Source organism: Solanum verrucosum, unplaced genomic scaffold (genome assembly GCF_900185275.1).
Source record: "Solanum verrucosum unplaced genomic scaffold, falcon-dt-bn FXZP01000048.1, whole genome shotgun sequence".
Taxonomy (NCBI): Eukaryota; Viridiplantae; Streptophyta; class Magnoliopsida; order Solanales; family Solanaceae; genus Solanum; species Solanum verrucosum.
Window position 1 is genome coordinate 1,672,739 of NW_026020157.1, and position 17,823 is coordinate 1,690,561.

At 33.8% G+C, this 17,823-nt stretch overlaps 2 protein-coding genes across 3 annotated transcripts in view; both read left to right on the forward strand.

The window, feature by feature from the left end:
• LOC125828357 (target of rapamycin complex subunit LST8-1) overlaps positions 1-17,823 on the forward strand; it is a 1,170,163-nt gene that overhangs the window by 327,903 nt on the left and 824,437 nt on the right. The gene's annotated exons all lie outside the window — the stretch shown is intronic.
• On the forward strand, positions 1,210-15,954 carry LOC125828362 (protein cornichon homolog 1). Of its 2 annotated transcripts, XM_049507676.1 has the most exons (5): positions 1,210-1,445; positions 2,033-2,214; positions 4,160-4,282; positions 4,380-4,486; positions 15,329-15,954. In XM_049507676.1, exons 1-5 carry the CDS (start codon positions 1,371-1,373, stop codon positions 15,355-15,357), a joined length of 516 nt encoding a protein of 171 aa, XP_049363633.1. In that variant the 5' UTR covers positions 1,210-1,370; the 3' UTR covers positions 15,358-15,954. The 2 variants fall into 2 exon arrangements, with proteins under 2 accessions (XP_049363633.1, XP_049363634.1); XM_049507677.1 differs by lacking the exon at positions 4,380-4,486 and having other exon boundaries at positions 1,223-1,445; positions 15,329-15,547.

A 17,823-nucleotide genomic window follows, 5' to 3' on the forward strand; every position in this document is an offset into this window, starting at 1 on the left:
TTAATTGTTCCTTTTTTTTTGGTAAAAAATAATGTATTTCAAAATATTTTAAGTTTTTAAAATATGATTAATAAAGTTTTTAAAAATTTAATGAGATCTTTTTATGATTTACTAACTCTAGAATAATCAAGGAACATATATTTGAGATTACGAGGGGCAAATATCTTTTACATGATGAATTTTTTATGTCATATTTATGGGTGTTTATGGAGAATGACATGGAAGAACATGAAAACTAGTTGCTACCGGCTAAAGAATGAATAGTAGCCCTCATTAAATTGGGTATCTTATACTCCTTCGCTCCTTTTTATAGGTCACCTTTTTAGATTGCACTTGTATTAATAACTTAAGTAATTTTACCCTTCTATTCTTATTTAATGTTTTCTTAAGTCAACTTTTCAACAAATAATGAATATGCTAGATTTAAAAAATTAAAATGTATTTGGATGATTATTTAAATTTTTGAGCTTATTTTCAAAATCAGATTTTATATATAGTGAGTGGAGAGAGTAATTAATCAATGTATGAAGTACTCCAATGGATATTAACTACTTAATAGTTTTCCTAGGTTGATCAAAATATATATCTTCAAGACTAATTAACTACTTTATCAAGAATATAATAGGAAGAATATGATAATTTATGCATTGATTTTATGAAATGACAAGTATTATGATCCAACTATTTATAGCAATGGATGACATATAAATAGGAATGGAGGGAGTACTTTGTATGCAATTGTACAAAACAATAGATAAATTGATAATTGTCTAATCTATGAAAAATCATTCAATATTGAGAAGACAATTATATCGAAGAATATATATATAATTGAAAATATGTAGAAGATAAAACTCATTAAAGAGTAAAAATTTTACAATCTTTCAAGTTGTTAATATAAGTGACAATACCAATTTTCTAATATTCAGATATAGGAAAATGATCATTCATAATCTTAATGAGGTCATGAATTACCCGTGTGAAGTGTGGATAAATTATCTAGTTTAATTAAAATTTGTAAAATATATTTTATTCATTTTTTAAATCAAAATAAAAATCAAATAAATAAAATATTGTTGATTGAAAGAATATAAAATCGAATCAAACTAAATCTAAGTAAAATTAATTTATTTAATCATTTGATTGGATTTTTATTGAAAGAGTTCACTAGTATGATTAATTGAGTAGTTCTTGTTCAGTATCCATTAACTTTCCCTTTCTCTTTTGTTCCTCCCAAGAAGACAATAGCCCATCATTAAATATTTCTGGGTTTTTCCTCCTAAACAATCCTCATTCATCAAAACCCTCTTTTACGGATTTGCTTTTTCTTCCTCCATCTGCATGTAGAGAATCCAATCAAACCAAAAATAATGTCTTGGGAACCCATTCTTTGGCTTATATTTTTAGCCATTAACATTTCCCTTATTTCATTACTCATCTATCAGGTATCCTTTTCTCCGTTTATGCGTAAACCCCATTAAGTTTTCTTTTTTTTGGTCTTCCTTGTTAATGTTTTTGGAAGATTACCGGAAATATAATTCAATGTTTATTTCACAAATCATTTGTTGGTAGTGGGTGGCGTAGAGGTAGAGAGTGATTTTGTATGATTTTTATTTCACTATTCTCTTTGGGGAGTTGTCTTTTTTCTTTTTCTCTTTATTTCTTCTTTAAACCTTTTTTTTCAGAGTTTGCAGAGCAACCCAAATGGTTCTGTATAAAATAAAGTAGTATTAGACAACTATTGATTAGTGGATTTTTAATTTTTTTTGCTTATTGCAAGGTGTCATTAGTTGACAAACTAATATGTTCATCTAATTATGGAATAATCTTTATAGAATCGTGTTAAGTTGATGTCCAGAAGTTTTGAGTTTTTGTTTACTTTAGTGGGTCTGCAGCAATTTTTTTTTCTGCTGTGTTAATTGATTTGCTGCAGTGATGAAAGTCCTTGTCAGCTGTTTACTTTATCCTCTTTCGTCCACATAATTCATTTCTGTTCCTTGTTGTCTGAAGTTCTTTATTTTGGTTCCTGTAGATCGTTTGCTTAACAGATTTGGAAGCTGATTATATGAACCCTTATGAGTCTTCATCTCGTATCAACTCTGTTGTCCTTAAAGAGTATATTTTACATGGTGCATTCTGCATCCTATTCCTTGTCACAGGGCATTGGTTTATCTTCCTGCTAACACTTCTTCCTGCTTACTATAATGTGAGAAAGTAAGTTCCTTCTTCTAATTTATGTATGTTACATCTTATATCAAGTTGATATTCATGCCATGTACTTTCTGTCTATGTTGCTTAGATCATCCCAAAATGTCGCTGCACCCGTGTTGGATCCTTATAGAATAGAGAATTTTTGGAGGATCCGACATGGGTACAGCAAGGATCTGAGTAACATAGGTTTTCATATAAATGAGATTATACTTCCATACATGAAATCCGACACTTTGGGAGGATCCGAGTAGGATAGGTTTCCATATAAATGAGATTGCTTCCATTCCTGAAATCTGGCTTTTGCTTAATACTCTTTGCTTCTCAAAGTGTATTAGTTATGATGTTATCAATGTAATGTGGAGCTTCTCGAGCCACTAATTAGCTAACATCTCTGTTCGGGTTATGTTCTTATATGTTAATTATGAGGAATAAGATGGAAAGATAGGGAAAATTTGTTATTGGAATATGTATCCAAATCGATTCGGACTGTGACCGTCACTTCTTAAGGCCTAATATGTTATACAGGTTTTGGAGTATGGTAAGTACCAAGGTGATACTTGAGTTTTTTGGTGTCTGGGATACATGATTTACATAAGGTGCCATCAAGAACATTTTTTCATTTGCTGTTAGTAGATATAGAAGAGAGAGAGAGAGAGAGTGGTGACTAATTGGGTTAGGCTTGCCTTTTAAGTTAGGCACCTCCAAGGCAAAAATATTAAAGAAATACTCTACTTGTTAGCCCCAAATGTAGAGTTGTATAATAAGAGTATAGGGTTGTGTTGGGTAAAAAAGTTCCCAGGCACAATTTCTGAGAATACTCTGTCCTACTTACTAGGAGGGTAGAACCCATCTTTCCGGTGACTCCACTCTTCTCTTTGTTTCCCCTAGTTTTCACTTGCTATGCTACTCTAAGTTGCTCGGACTCGTCACTTTTGGTGCCGCACCCGTGTCGACAGGACATGGCTGTGGGTGTGGGAGCTGTGTCCGATTTGGTCAACCGATTTTGGGTACTTTGACTAAAATTGATGGGAAAAGTCTGGATAGTTTATTGATTTATGTAGTCAATACAAAAGCTAAGGTGAAATTGAAGAAAATGGAATACCTTTTAAATAGAAATTTCTATGTCACTCCTTTTCCTTCAGGATTCTCCTGAAGATCTCCGCATAATATCTCATAATTTAGGTTTAATAACTCTATTTTTAGATATTTTAATTACTTTTAGGCGAATCCCCGCACCCGTATCCATACGTCAATCTTCCCCTAATCTTAAAATTAGATCATGAAGGATCCGACCTCTAAATCCGCACCCATATCGGACATCCAAGTCCAAGCAACTTAGGTGTTACTTTTAACTTTTTTGTAGTTGTGGATGAAGAAACTATCTATTGTGCTATGGGTTTCAAATCTTTTGATACAACCAAAAACTTTTTTTGAGAGGAGGTTTGGTATGACTGGGTTTTAGCAAGGCAGGAATATGATGAGCAGGTCCTATTTCAACCAGAAGTCAATGGTGTGGCTATGCCATATTTTAAAGGAAGCCTCTAAGGTCAAAGGCAAGATTGTGAGAAACTACATCAACCAGCATTCAAGGCAAAAGTAGATCAGTATTAATTATCCCAGAAATGGCCTTCAATGTTGATTGGGCAGAATTGGCCTTCAGAAATGAAAAGTTTATTCAGTATAATACCTCTGGGAAGAAGTACAAATTGCTAGGACTGTTGATCTGGAAATTCCATATGCGGATCTTGTCAGGATAAGTAAATGGTCTTCTAGGGAAACTGAGGAAGCTCAAACTAGAAGAAAGGGGACACAATTATCATTGGGGGGGGGGGGTCTCGTCCATCCCGGGAAAAAGTGTTCTATGTTAAAATTTAAAAAGTTCATATTTCTCGTCTTCAAAAGATGCTTTCTTTAAATCTTAACTAAGAGAGGTGTTATTGCATTGCAGATTCTTAAGCCGGCAGCATCTAATTGACGTGACCGAAGTTTTTAGGTTCATTGAGTCTGAGAAGAAGATTCGGATATTGAAGCTGGGTTTCTACTTGGTCCTCTTCGTGCTAGTGCTTGTCAGGTTTTATTATAACTCTTGATCCTGTTGTTTTCCTCATTTTGCCCACATCTTCTCTCAAGATATGCTAATATGTAGTTTGATTGCTGTTTCTACATAGAATATCCAATGAAGGGACACATTCTCTACTTTGCTATCAGTTTTCCCATCCATTGTTGGAGATTTTAACATTCAGTCTTCAGTTCTTGAATTCTGGACAGTACTTAGGTCTGATAGGTGTTTCCTTTGATTCTGAAAAGTATAATTGCTCCGTTATCTCATAAGAAGATTAGGAATGCATATGTGATGTGATTTCCTTTTCTTGTTTCCTCTCCATTTTAGGCTTTCTGTTTCGGTTGAACTTTTTACTATTAGTAATTACTGGAATGAAATAATAGAATAAAGATTATAGAATAAGCTTTAGAGTTGATCCATTGAGAATATCATGCAGCTGTAGCTTGCTCAAAGTTTCTTCACAGCTTATGGAGCCTCTATCTAACCATCTGATAAGTCCAGTAATGATTGTTGTGCTTATCATTAAACTTTGTTCCAATTTTTCGTCCATAGTTAAATGCTTTGACCCTCACTGTGGTTTGATCAAAGTTTCTACACAGCCTGTGGAGCCACCTCCATCTTATCATAATATCATCTAACAAGCCTAGTAATGATCTGTATATTTAGGTCCAGAGTAAAACGTTTTGGCCTTGGTACAGAAAATTCCAGTTTCCGTGGTTAAGCTTGATGTTTTTCAATTCAAATTGTAGTTAACGGGATGACAAGAGTTGTCTATCTGAACTACAGTAAATGGAATCTTGAATGCTTTTTTTTTCTTTTCTTTTGAAAAGGAATCTTGAATATTCACTGCATGAGTTAGAGTGATCAACAGTATCTTAAGAGTTACTACAAAAAGGAATGCAAGTGTTTGCACATTGTAAATTTGATGGAAAGTTAGTACTTGAAAATCGATGTTGAAATGGATATTAGAGCTTCAGATGGTTAGAGAAAAGAAATGGTAGACTAACTGTTTTGTGGAACAGTTACAAAATGATGTCACATGTTCAGTTAAGAGGCCATAATCATCCAATCAGTGCAAAATGAAAATATTGCAGGTAACCTGACTGATAATGTTTAGTTATTGAAAACTATGATATTGGTGTGGAGCAAAATGTTTGCTCAAAAATGGTTTCAGATTCTCTTAGCAAGGGCAGTTGAAAGAAACAGGAGTTTGAATCCCAACTTCAGTCTTTTAAGTGCCACATCACGGGAGTATATGCTCCAAACTCTTACAAAGAAAGAAGAATGGTTTGGGATGAATTGGGTTCTGTGAGGGGACTGATAGAAGGGCCTTGGGCCGTTTGTGGGGACTTCAATGTCACTAGATACATCTCCGAGAAGAAGAATTGTTCAATCAGAACTAGAGGCATGAGGGAATTTTCAGACTTTATCGAAGATATGAATTTAGTTGACTTGCAACTAGATAATGCTAATTATACTTGGTTCAAAGGAGACCAACAGAAAACAGCTTCAAGGATTGATAGAATCCTAATTTCAGATGAGTGGGATGACAATTTCGGAAATCTGAAACAACTTCCACTTCAAAGTTTGAGCTCTGACCACATCCCTATAGCACTACTTGGAGGGTCTTGGAAAAAGAACAAGAATTATTTTAAATTTGAAAATTGGTGGCTGGAGACGAAAGGTTTTATTGATAGAGTCAAAAACTGGTGGTCCTCTTTCAACTTCTTAGGCAGGCCTGACTATGTCCTGGCCTGCAAGCTCAAAGCTCTGAAGCACAAACTCAAAGAATGGAGGAATGAGGAGACTGGGAACTTGGGAGTACAAAGGAAGAAATTGCTCGAACAAATGGTAGACTTGGATACTGAGAGGGAAGATAAAGTATTCACTGATGAAGAGATAGCTAAAAAGTTTGAATTACTTCTAAAATATGAGGAGTTGTTGAAGAAGGAGGAGATTTCATGGAGACAAAGTCAAGAGTTCTTTGGTTAAAGGAAGGTGATAAGAATACCAAATTCTTTCACAAAATGGCAAATGCTCATAAAAGATACAACAATATAGACCAGCTAGTGATACATGGAGAAACTACCAAAGAACCAAGTAGAATCAAAGGGGAAATTGTGGGGTATTACAAAAGGTTGTACTCAGAAACCATCCAGTGGAGACCTATCTTCCAAAATACTCAGTTTCCAGTCCTAACAGAGGAAGATAGGGGGGGCTCTCCAAGGCCATTTTGATGAGAGTGAAATTTTGAGGTGCCTCAAGATGTGTTCAACTGATAAAACAAGCGCCAGGGCCAGATGGTTTTACTATGGGCTTCTTTATCGAGTGTTGGGAGGTGGTGAAGCAGGACATCATGGACACTTTTCAAAACTTTTATGATCAAGGAGCGTTTGAGAAGGGTTTTAATGCAACATTCATAGCACTTATTCCTAAAAAGAAGGGTGCCAAGGAGTTGAGGGACTTTAGACCGATAAGTCTAATTGGCAGTATTTACAAGTTGCTCTCTAAAGTATTGACTGAGAGACTGAAAGGGGTGATTGGCAAGTTGGTAGATTCTCAACAAATGGCATTCATCAAAGGGAGACAAATTATGGATGCAGTCTTGATTGCCAATGAAGCTGTTGATTCCAGAGTTAAGAAGAAGAAGCCAGGCATTCTCTGTAAGTTGGACATAGAGAAAGCTTGTGACCACGTTAATTGGAGATACCTTATGAAGGTATTAGAAATGATGGGTTTTGGGCAAAAGTGGTTGAAGTGGATGGAGCAATGTATTTCAACAGTCTGTTTAGTTCTAGTTAATGGTTCTCCAACAGGATTCTTCCAATCATATAGAGGACTCCGGCAAGGTGACCTTCTGTCACCTTTTCTATTCCTAATTGCTATGGCAGGACTGAATAACATGATCAAGACAACCAAATTACGAGGTTGGATAAAGGGTTTTGAAGTGGCTAGAGAAGGGATTGACAGTCTGGAAGTGACACATCTACAATATGCAGATGACACTTATTTTTTGTGATGCTGAGGAAGATCAACTAAAGCACTTAAGACTGATCTTGGTTCTGTTTGAAGGGGTCGCTGGTCTACATATCAACTGGAGAAAGAGTTTAATGTACCCTATTAATGTAGTCAACAACGTGAGCTGGTTAGCAACAATCCTTGGAGGTGAAGTTGGCACTCTGCCAGCTATATACTTGGGATTACCTTTAGGAGCCAAATCTATGTCCATAGATATATGGAACAATGTGATCGAGAAGTGTGAAAAAAACTAGCCAGGTGGAAAACACAATACTTGTCTAAGGGTGGAAGATTGACACTAATCAATTCAGTACTTGATGCTCTTCCAACTTACATGATGTCCCTTTTTCCTATCCCACCAAGGGTCACCAAGAGGCTGGACAGTATTAGAAGGAAATTTTTGTGGCAGGGCAATAAGGAAAAGAAAGGATTTCACTTGGTAAAGTGGAAATCAGTGATAACTGGGAAGAAAATGGTGGTCTGGGGATTAAGAACCTAAACTTGCAAAGTAAAGCTCTTCAAATGAAATGGTTATGGAAGTATGCAAATGGTAACCAACTGTTGTGGGAAAGGGTGATTGAGGCTAAATATATACTAAAAGACAAATGGATGACCAAAGAGTTGACTACTCCTTATGGAGTCAGCCTTTGGAGGTCCATTAGGAATCTATGGGATGAATTGAAGAACAACTCAAAGATGAAAGTTTTTGATGGGAGAAAGACCATGTTTTGGAAGGATAATTGGCATGAGAAAGGCAATTTGGAAGAGTTATTTCCTGATGTTTACAACTTGGTTACATTTCAGCAAGGGTTTATAGCAGATTTATGGACACTACAGGGGTGGAACTTCAACTTCAGAAGACATCTAAATGACTGGGAGGTTCAGAGAGTAGCTGATTTTCTTAACACAGTGGAACCTTTCAATGGACTTCAAATAGGGAAGGATGTTCTATGGTGGACAGGAAACAATAAAGGAGTATACAAAGTTAGTAGAGCTTATAAGCTAATGGATCAGAAAAACCAACAAATTAAAAATTGGCCATGGAAAGAACTATGGAAAAGCAGAATACCATACAAAGTATCTTGCTTTGTCTGGTTGTTGGCCAAGGAAGCAGCTCTTACTCAAGACAATGTCATGAAGAGAGGGATAACCTTATGCTCTAGATGCTTTCTCTGTGGGGAGACTTTAGAGAATGTAAATCATTTGTTTCTACACTGCAAGTACACTCAACAATTATGGAGGATTTTTTTGAGTCACAAAGGCATCTCCTGGACTATGCCTGGGAAAGTTTCAGAGGCTTTAAAGAGCTGGGAGGAAGCAGGAGTACTGGCAAAAGACAGAGGCAGATGGAGACTTATCCCTGCTTCAATATGGTGGGCAATATGGAAAGAGAGGAACTCTAGGTGTTTTGAGAGCATAGAAAATAGTGTGCAAAAAGTGAAGCTCAACTGCATTTTGCTATTATGTTTTTGGTGTAATCAGTTATACTCAAATGATACTGTCTCTATAATTGATGTTTTAGACTCAATTTAGCCACAGAGCAGTGAGAATTTGGGGCTTTTGTATATAAGGTTTCAGTACAACCCATGTACTGTTTTGTGATATAATACAACCTTACCAAGTTCAAAAAAAAAAATGTCGCATAACCCACCGTTTTACTTTAATTATTTTTTTAATTGTATTTCATATTTTTGTTGGCCTTTGTAATTTTTGATCTGATTGTTTTAGGGATACTTAGGTATTTATGCTTAGGGTAGATGGTTAGTAGGTAGTCTCGCGATTTCTCTCTTCTTAGTGGTAGAACTTGGTTCTAGGTGGGAGCACCTATCTGCTCCCTTATGATTATTATTATTATTATGCTAGTATTGTCTTATTTCTTCAATTTGATTACTGTTGTTGTTACTTTGGTTATCTTTACTATTTTTGTTGTCAATATTTTTCTTTCTTCAATAATTTCACCACAGTTCATTTACTCTTGCATTTTTTTCTCAAACCTGTATTGGAAAATGATTTTTCTTGAGCCGAGGGTCTATCTGAAATAACCTCTCTACCCCACAAAGGTAGGGGGTAAGGTGTGCTAACACATTTATGAGACCCCACTCGTATGTTGTTGTATGTGTATACATACATACATATGTATACTAGTTCTGTGAATGTGTGTTGCACGTTTATCCCAAAATATTTCATGTAAAATTTGTATTGCAAATGACAATACTTTATCCTCTTCAAATCTATTGGTATTTACTTTAAAAAATTCATCATTTTTACGATAGAAGTACATCTTTAATTATAAAATTGACTAAAAGTGCATAAAGTACAAATAACTAACTATTGTACAAATACAGTATTCCATTGAGGATACTAAAATACCGCATGCTAGGCTAATGTATACTAAAAGCTCCCGATGGCTTGTACTAAGAATTAGGGACACAAGACGGAGAGAAAGAAATGTGTAAACTAGCATGGACGAAAGAGAAGGGTAAAGATTTGAACCATGTTAAGTGCATTGGGACGAGTCTTGGAATCTTATTCGGAGATAGTGAGATAAAAAAGAGTAGAGAGCCTATTTTGATCAATCATTCAACTCAAGCCATGAAATTTTTTATTTCATGCTAGACAAGAACTTTAACTGTAGTAGTAGAATTACACTCACGCAGTAGAGGACTCCATGAAATCTATGAAAGTTAAAGAAGATTGTGGACTAGATGGTTCCCATACAGGTGTCTGGAAGTGCCCCAGATATAAAAGAGTAAAATGCCTTACCAAACCATTTAATGCTACATTGATGTGTGGAAAGATGCCATTTTTTTTTCTTTTTGATAATCGAGAAATCCGTTTGTGACCCGGTCTTTGGACCAATCACAGCCTTCTAAACTCAGTGGCCACTTAAATACCGGGCTTCACTTTGCATGGTGTGGGGCTTGAACCTGCGACCTAAGCCACAAATCCTCCACCTTTTGCCACTTGAGCTAGGCCTTGGGGGCGGAAATATGCCAAATTGCCAATTAAGCTATGGAAAAACACTTTGGTTCCCATGTACAAGAACACATGAGGTACAAAAAGTTTTGCTAACTATCAGGGGGTTAAACTTATGATCCATACAACAGAACTATGCGAATGAATAATAAAGCGGAGACTTAAGCCCACTACAAGTGTGATAGAGAACCAATTTAGATTTGTGCCTGGTATGTCTATAAGAGGCTATATTTTATGGAGAAGATTGATGGAATTTATAGGTAGAAAAAGGACCTACTCATGAAATTTATTGACTTAGAGAAGTCATATGATAGTGTCAAAAAGCGTCCTTTGGCGGGTATTGAAAAGGAAAAGAATTTATATTTATCACCAGTGTAAGAACGGTGGTAAGAGACACAAAGGAATTCCTCACAACCCTGGGTTTTCACCTGGAAACTATGCTAAGCCCCAACCTATTTTCTCTTGTTATGGATTAGCTAACCAATAATATACATGATGAGGTACCATGGTGTATACTCTTTATTGACAACCTTGTTTAATCGATGAAACTAATAAGGGTTTCAATGAAGTAAGATAAAATTCATGCATTGTATGGTTTTCCAACAAAGTAAGAAAAGTTTAGTTGAGATTGGATGTATTGAGGTACCTAAATGTATATAAACTAGATATTTAGGCTCAATATTCTAGGAGAATGGAATGATGGATAGAGATGTGAAACATAGGATTAAAGTAGGATAGTTGAAAGGGAGGAGTGCCATGAGAGTGTTATGCAATAGGAAAGATATCTACCAAAGTGAAAGTGAAAGATAAGTTGTATAGAACAACTATAGGGCCATCAATGGTGTATGAGAGTGTTGAAGCTGAATATATCCACGAGATATGTGTCACGTAAATGCGAATGTCAGGATAGATGTGCAGTCATACAAGATCATAAATGATTACATCTGTAAGAAGGTGAAAGTAGAGGATAATATAAGAGAACATCGCTTGAGATGGTTTTGTCGTGTGTTACATACATCAATTTTTAGATGTGAAAACATGATGATCAAAGGTGTTAAAATTAGGAAGAAACAGATATAAAATCACATTAAATAAAGATATCTCAAAAGATATGGAATACTCAAAATCCCGATAGATCTTGCAAAAGATAGAAAACAATGGTAGTTGGAAATTTGTAAATGTGAGACCAACTAGAATACTCATTCTTAGTAAAATAAAAGATTCTTAGCATATTAAAGATATAACCACTAGAATATATTAGGGATTCCCTATTGTTAGATAATCCTCAAGTGCTGAGTATTGACATAATATGGACCCAAAGAGAACATTTATGATATTAGGATTCAATCTGTTGACCTCAATGTTTGGGATTGAAGCATAGTAAAATACTAGATACAAAAGCCTGGAAAGCCCGGGCCCTATATATATTACTTTATTTGTTTTAATTTATGTGACATAGATAGAATTAGGAGAGTCAACTAAATTTTTAAATAACTTTTGTTGTTAATTATTTCTATAATATTTTTAACTTACTTTTTAAATAATATCTATAACACATGTCATGTTTTGAGAGTTAATTAATTTTTAATATATTTGTTTAAATATTTTAAGTTGTTAATTTTGTCACTTATGTGGCACATGTGAAATTTTTAGAGTTAATCAATTTTTTAGTATACATTTTAAAATATTTTAGTCAACATAATTTTCAAGTTATATATGTTACCTCCTCTGGTTCAATTTATGTGACTTAAGTGAAATTTTGAAAGTTCATCAATTTTTTAATATATTTAAAAAAAATTTAAGTTTTAATTATTGTGATTTATAATACTATTTTTTAATAATTTTTAAATGCATAATATACAAAAAAAAGAAAATAAACAGAAAAATACTAAATATTGTAATTTATCGTACTAATTTTTGTTAATTTTTAAATACATAAAATAGAGGAAAATTGAGGAAAAGGGCAAATCGGTCAATTGACCGACTAACCCTAAGCTCCTCAAATGTTCGCTCTTCTAATACATAGTAAAATATTTTAAGTTGTTAATTATTGTGATTTATGATACTATTTTTTAATAATTTTTAAATTCATAATTTAGTAAAAAAGAAAATAAAATAAAAAATACTAATTATTGTAATTTATAGTAATATTTTTTGTTAATTTTTAAATACATAAAATAGAGGAAATTTGAGGAGGACATATCGGTCAATTGATCGATTGACCCTAAGCTCTTCAAACATTCGTTGTTCTAGTATTAGTAAAGGCCTAACCCATTGGTGGCCCCCTAAAGTTGGCACTAACTTTCACTTCGACACCTCAACTAGGCTTTGTTCATTTTAGACACCTCATGTCATGTTTTGGTGTGTCATTTTGACACTTTTTTTATAATCAGCCAAATATGTAAGGCATGTGTAACACACTCGCCGATGACGTGTCAAAATGACGAATTAAACAAAGACATGTGGCATATATATTGAAAATAATTTTTAAATAATTAATTTTGAGTTTTAAAAAAAAGGCCAATGACTCAATGACACGTGGCAATTTTTATCCAAATAATATTTTTTAAAAAATTAACCACTTACAATCCCATCCTATGTTGTCTTCTCCACTACCCCCCACCCCTGATCCTCAACCCCTCCCCCACCAGATTGTCTTCTCCACAGTCCACAACCCCTACCCCTCCCACACTCAATGCATTTTCTCCACCACCTCCCACCCCCCCAACCCCAACCTCAACCTCTCCCCAATCCAGATTGTCTTTCTCCAATCTACTTTCATAGTAATTTAACTATTTGAAAAGAATTATTTTCCAAAAGCACAATTTCTTTACAAACACTGATTCGTCTTACTTATAACTTCAAATAAAACCAAATTATTCAAATCTAAACAAAGAGTTCCCTAAAAGAATTTCCTAGATTTTCTTTTAAAAAAATATATTTTGATTTTTTTCAAAACATTTCAAGGAGGAAGAATGGCAACAAAATAAGAAAAGTTGTTTAAGCTTGAAATCTCTTGGTGTTGTAGCACTATTAGATCTATTTCTCCATGGAAGGAGTTCAAGTTTTGAAAAATGGTGGCTAAAATGGGGAAGAAGAAGACAAAAATAAAATAAAAATAGGTTAAATATAAGCTCTCCACGCGCTGGTAAGGATTGTATCACACTCACTATGTCATGTCAGCAAAAAGTGTCAAAATGACACAACGGGACATCACATGAGGTGTCTAAAATGAACAAAGTATAGTTGGAGTGTCTAAGTGAAAATTAGTGTCAACTTTAGGGGGGCCATTGATGGGTTAGGCCATTAGTAAATATCAGGGCCCGAGCTACAACCTTCTAAGGGTGGTCAGATGAACACTTTTCGCCAGAAAATTTCACTATGTATATAGGTCAAATTCTAAGTTTAAGGGATATATATTTAATGTTGAACACCCTTTACATAAGCTCTTCCTTTGGCGCAATGGTTAAGGGTATTTGTTTTCAGTTCTCGTCAAATCTTGCCGAGTGCATAACAGTTTTTGTTTCTTTTGAGAGCAGGTCACAACCTTACACTTGTACTCGCACCATTATTCTTGCATCAAACAAATATATTTATTAATTTTAATTTACCTGAAATTTGTAAATGTTCCTCAAGTTTCTTAATTCTTAATATTGCAATTTTAATAATATAGAGTAAACTTTACTTTATCAAAAAAAATAATAATTTAATAATATAGAGTAACCACTAACATATATGAATAAATTATTTTGATTTTGAAATTTATTATTATATATATATTTTGTATTTCTAATTTTATCTAACATATAATGCACTTTCGAAGGGTGAAAAAAACAAAATGGATAATATTTGACATTAAAAATTTGTGCTTATATATATTAACCACTTTAAACCCAAAGCTAAAATTGATACATATGTTTTATCTTCTTTCTTTTTTTAAGAAAAAAAATATTTGATGGTGAGTAATTCACTTTACACATTATAATTCATATATTTTTGATTACATAAAATCAATGCATCAGGGAAAAAAAACAAACTTGATTGTTTGTATTTGATAGTAACAACTGTTGGAATTGTTCATGGTACAATCGCTAGGTTAAACAAATAACATTCAACTCACTTATAAAAAAAAAAATATTCTTGAACACACTTGATAAAATTTTTGGCTCCGCCATTGATATGTATATATATATAATAGAAAAGAAAGTTTTAGATAATCCATAATTGCTGAGTATTGAAATAATATGAACCCAATGAGAATATTTATGATATTGAGATTCATTCCGCCGACCCCAATGTTCGGGAATGAAGATTACTAATATATATATATATATATATAGGAGGGGGGAGGAGGGGGTGGAGATACATAACTGTATGCTTTATAAGTTGGTTATGACACTACATTGGATCCCTACTTGTTCTATACATGAATGGATACAATTGCAGGTACAACTAGTTGACAAATGACAGCAAAATAGAGGGTTAAAAGTTATATATATGTAAGAGAGAGAGAAATAAGTAAGAAAATATTCAGGGTTCATATTTATTTGTTCAACTAAGAACTCATTCAGAGAATGGTAGAAGCACGTATAAAGTTACCTGTAGAGATGAAATCCCAGCTATAAAAGCTCTCCTCTTTTGTATGCTTTTCTGAATCCTTTTATGAAGCAAAGTATGAAGTCGCTATGTGGTCATTGGTATGTAAATTATTGCATAGCATAGTTCTAATTCAAATTTTAAGATTTGCATCAAATTTCTGAACAGAATAGATGATAGTTGTTTTTGACATGATTTCAATAGCAAATGCACTTTCATGATGTTCTCTTTGTGCAAAATCCTGTCAAGTATGGAAGGAATGGGTGTCATCGTAATTCTTGAGAAAAAAGTTTGATTATACCCTGCTAGACAAAAGGATGGGCATATTGAGTAGTATAAAATACTTCAGGCACAACATTTATAAGCCTTGTATTCCTTGCTGATATTTTTGTTGACTTTAACATGCATGCTACTTAAAAGGGCCTTTGTTTTTCTTTTCTGATCAAAATGATTTCTTCCATGCAGTCTGGTCCTATCTTTTATTAACGCTCTAGTCGATGAAGATGAAGCTATTGATTTTGGTTCTTTACCATTGCCGAGCTTCTTTTGATGTATATTTTCCAGTTTTTGGTCGAGATAGCTGAGGTCTGATCAACCAACATAGCCCTGGAAATTCTCTACTTGAACTGTGAGCTAACTTGATTACTCTTGTTTGTATTTGGTTATTTTTTCAGCAAACCGTGTCAGGGTTGACTTTTGGCTGTCTTTTCGTCATTACATTATTCACTATCTCTTTTTTCGTCAGTTTCATGCACTCGTGCTTTCAGTTGTGTAGCTCTGGCGGTTGAATGTCCATAAGAGCTATGCGACTTTGTAAATGTCCTGTAGACTTGTAATAGAAAACCCTCATTTTGTCTCCCAGATTGGAGATGTGTTGTTTTTGGTTTTGGCTGTCGGTTTTCGTATAGCATTGTTTTGCATGAAGTAGCTAAGTTAGCGCAGAAGGCCCCGGTGTCCTACTGAAATCCACCTGTATTTCTGGCTATTCTGTTAGACAGAAAGAAATGGTGAGGCATATCACCAGGCAGAGTTGTGTTATGACTAATGTGTGATAAAAGACACTATCAATTTTGCGGTTCTGTAAATCCTCAGACTGTTCTTACTATCTTGTTACTAATCATAATTGAAAATACTATATTTATCAGTCAAAAACCCATTTAGATGCAATGCATCTGCATCAAGAACTTTTTATTCGACACATTTCATTACATCATCTCTCCTTATGGTTATGAAGGTCTTTCACTATGAAAGTTTCATTTGGCTTCTGAAAACATGAACATAAGGTGTCTATAAACATTTGGAGAAGAGAGACAGAGAGCCTTGATATGCGGAGTCTCAAGTTAATAAAACGAACAATTGAGATTGGGTTTCACCAAAAGGGACAAATCGCTGCGACAAAACGAACTCCATTGACGGCTAATGCACTTAATAGTTGTTGTCACTTTTTTGTTCCATCCTCAGGAAGCCTCTTTTTGCATAAATAAATTATTATAATTGTGTTACAATGAATTTGGTCGTTAACCACCCATTCTATATACTAGTTGGGCCGCACGTGTATGCCAATTCGGGAAATACATATCATGATATATTAGTAATTGTTGTAAAACTAAAACAAAATAAGATAAGAAATATAGGAGATGAAAACAATCTATATATATCATATCATATATATATATATATAAAAGAATCTTAGGCCCGCATACGTGACGCCACCACAAATCAGAATTTTTATTTATTTACAAAATTAGCCTTCCCTTTCATGAAAAGTTGTGACTTTAATGAAAAGTTGCGACTTCAAAGAAAAATTGTGACAACGAAGAGTTGTGACTTTTATGAAAAGTTGTGACTTATATGAAAAATTGCGACTTTAATGAAGAGTTGCGACTTTTATGAAAAGTTATGACTTTTATGAAAGGTTGTGACCTTTCTGAAGGATTGCAACTTTTCCAAATAGTTGTAACATTTTTGAGAAGGCACAAGAAACATTTGTTCACACTACCCTTTGTTGTCTATAAATAGAGGGATTTCCCCTCATTTTAACATAACGAAAATTCTGAACCTCCTCCTCTTCTTCTTCTTCACAATTAAATATTGTATACTTTTGTTCATGTTGAGTGGCTCACTGACACTATTGCTTATGTTACAGATCCTGATATGTATTTTTACAATCATTATCTTATAATTTATGCTTATGTTATTAAGGTTAAATGATAAGATGTAATAATTTTCATTTTCCTTTACATTATTAATGTTTGTTACTATGTAATATGTATGTAAGATAATATAGTGTTTTAGTTTTAATGACTGATATGTTTTAAGTATTATTTTATAAATTCCGTGATACTAAATTTTCGCGCGAAACGCGGGTAATTTTACTAGTATAATAATAAAGGAGAATGACAAAACGGTGATGTGGCGCTCTCTATGGCCTCTATTGTCATTTTTCTTTTTTTCTCTTTTTTTTTGAACTAGTAAAATTACCGCGATTCGTGCGGGAATTTAATATCACGAAATTTATAAAATAATACTTAAAAACTATTAGTCATTAAAATTAAAACATTATATTATCTTACATACAAGATTACGTAGTAACAAACATTACTAATGTAACGGAAAATGAAAATTATTACATCTTATCATTAATAACATAAACATAAATTAATGACTGTAAAAATACATATCAGGATCTGTAACATAAGCAATGGTGTTAGTGAGCCACATAACAGGAGCAAAGTACACAAATATTTAATTGTGAAGAAGAAGAAGTGGTTCAGAATTTTCGTTGTTTTAAAATGAGAGGAAACAACAAAGGATAGTGTAAACAAATGTTTATTGTGCCTTATCGAAAATGTTACAACTATTTGGAAAAGGTGCAACCCTTTGGAAAGGTCACAACCTTTCATAAAAGTCACAATTTTTCATAAAAGTCGCAACTCTTCATTAAAGCCGCAACTTTTCAT

Excerpts from the sequence above, each read along its gene's own strand:
- LOC125828362 (XM_049507676.1), top strand. The coding sequence starts at position 1,371 with ATGTCTTGGGAACCCATTCTTTGGCTTATATTTTTAGCCATTAACATT. Across the intron at positions 1,446-2,032 it reads TTTCATTACTCATCTATCAG|ATCGTTTGCTTAACAGATTT; the intron begins GTATCCTTTTCT and ends TGGTTCCTGTAG. Across the intron at positions 4,487-15,328 it reads GAATTCTGGACAGTACTTAG|TCTGGTCCTATCTTTTATTA; the intron begins GTCTGATAGGTG and ends TCTTCCATGCAG.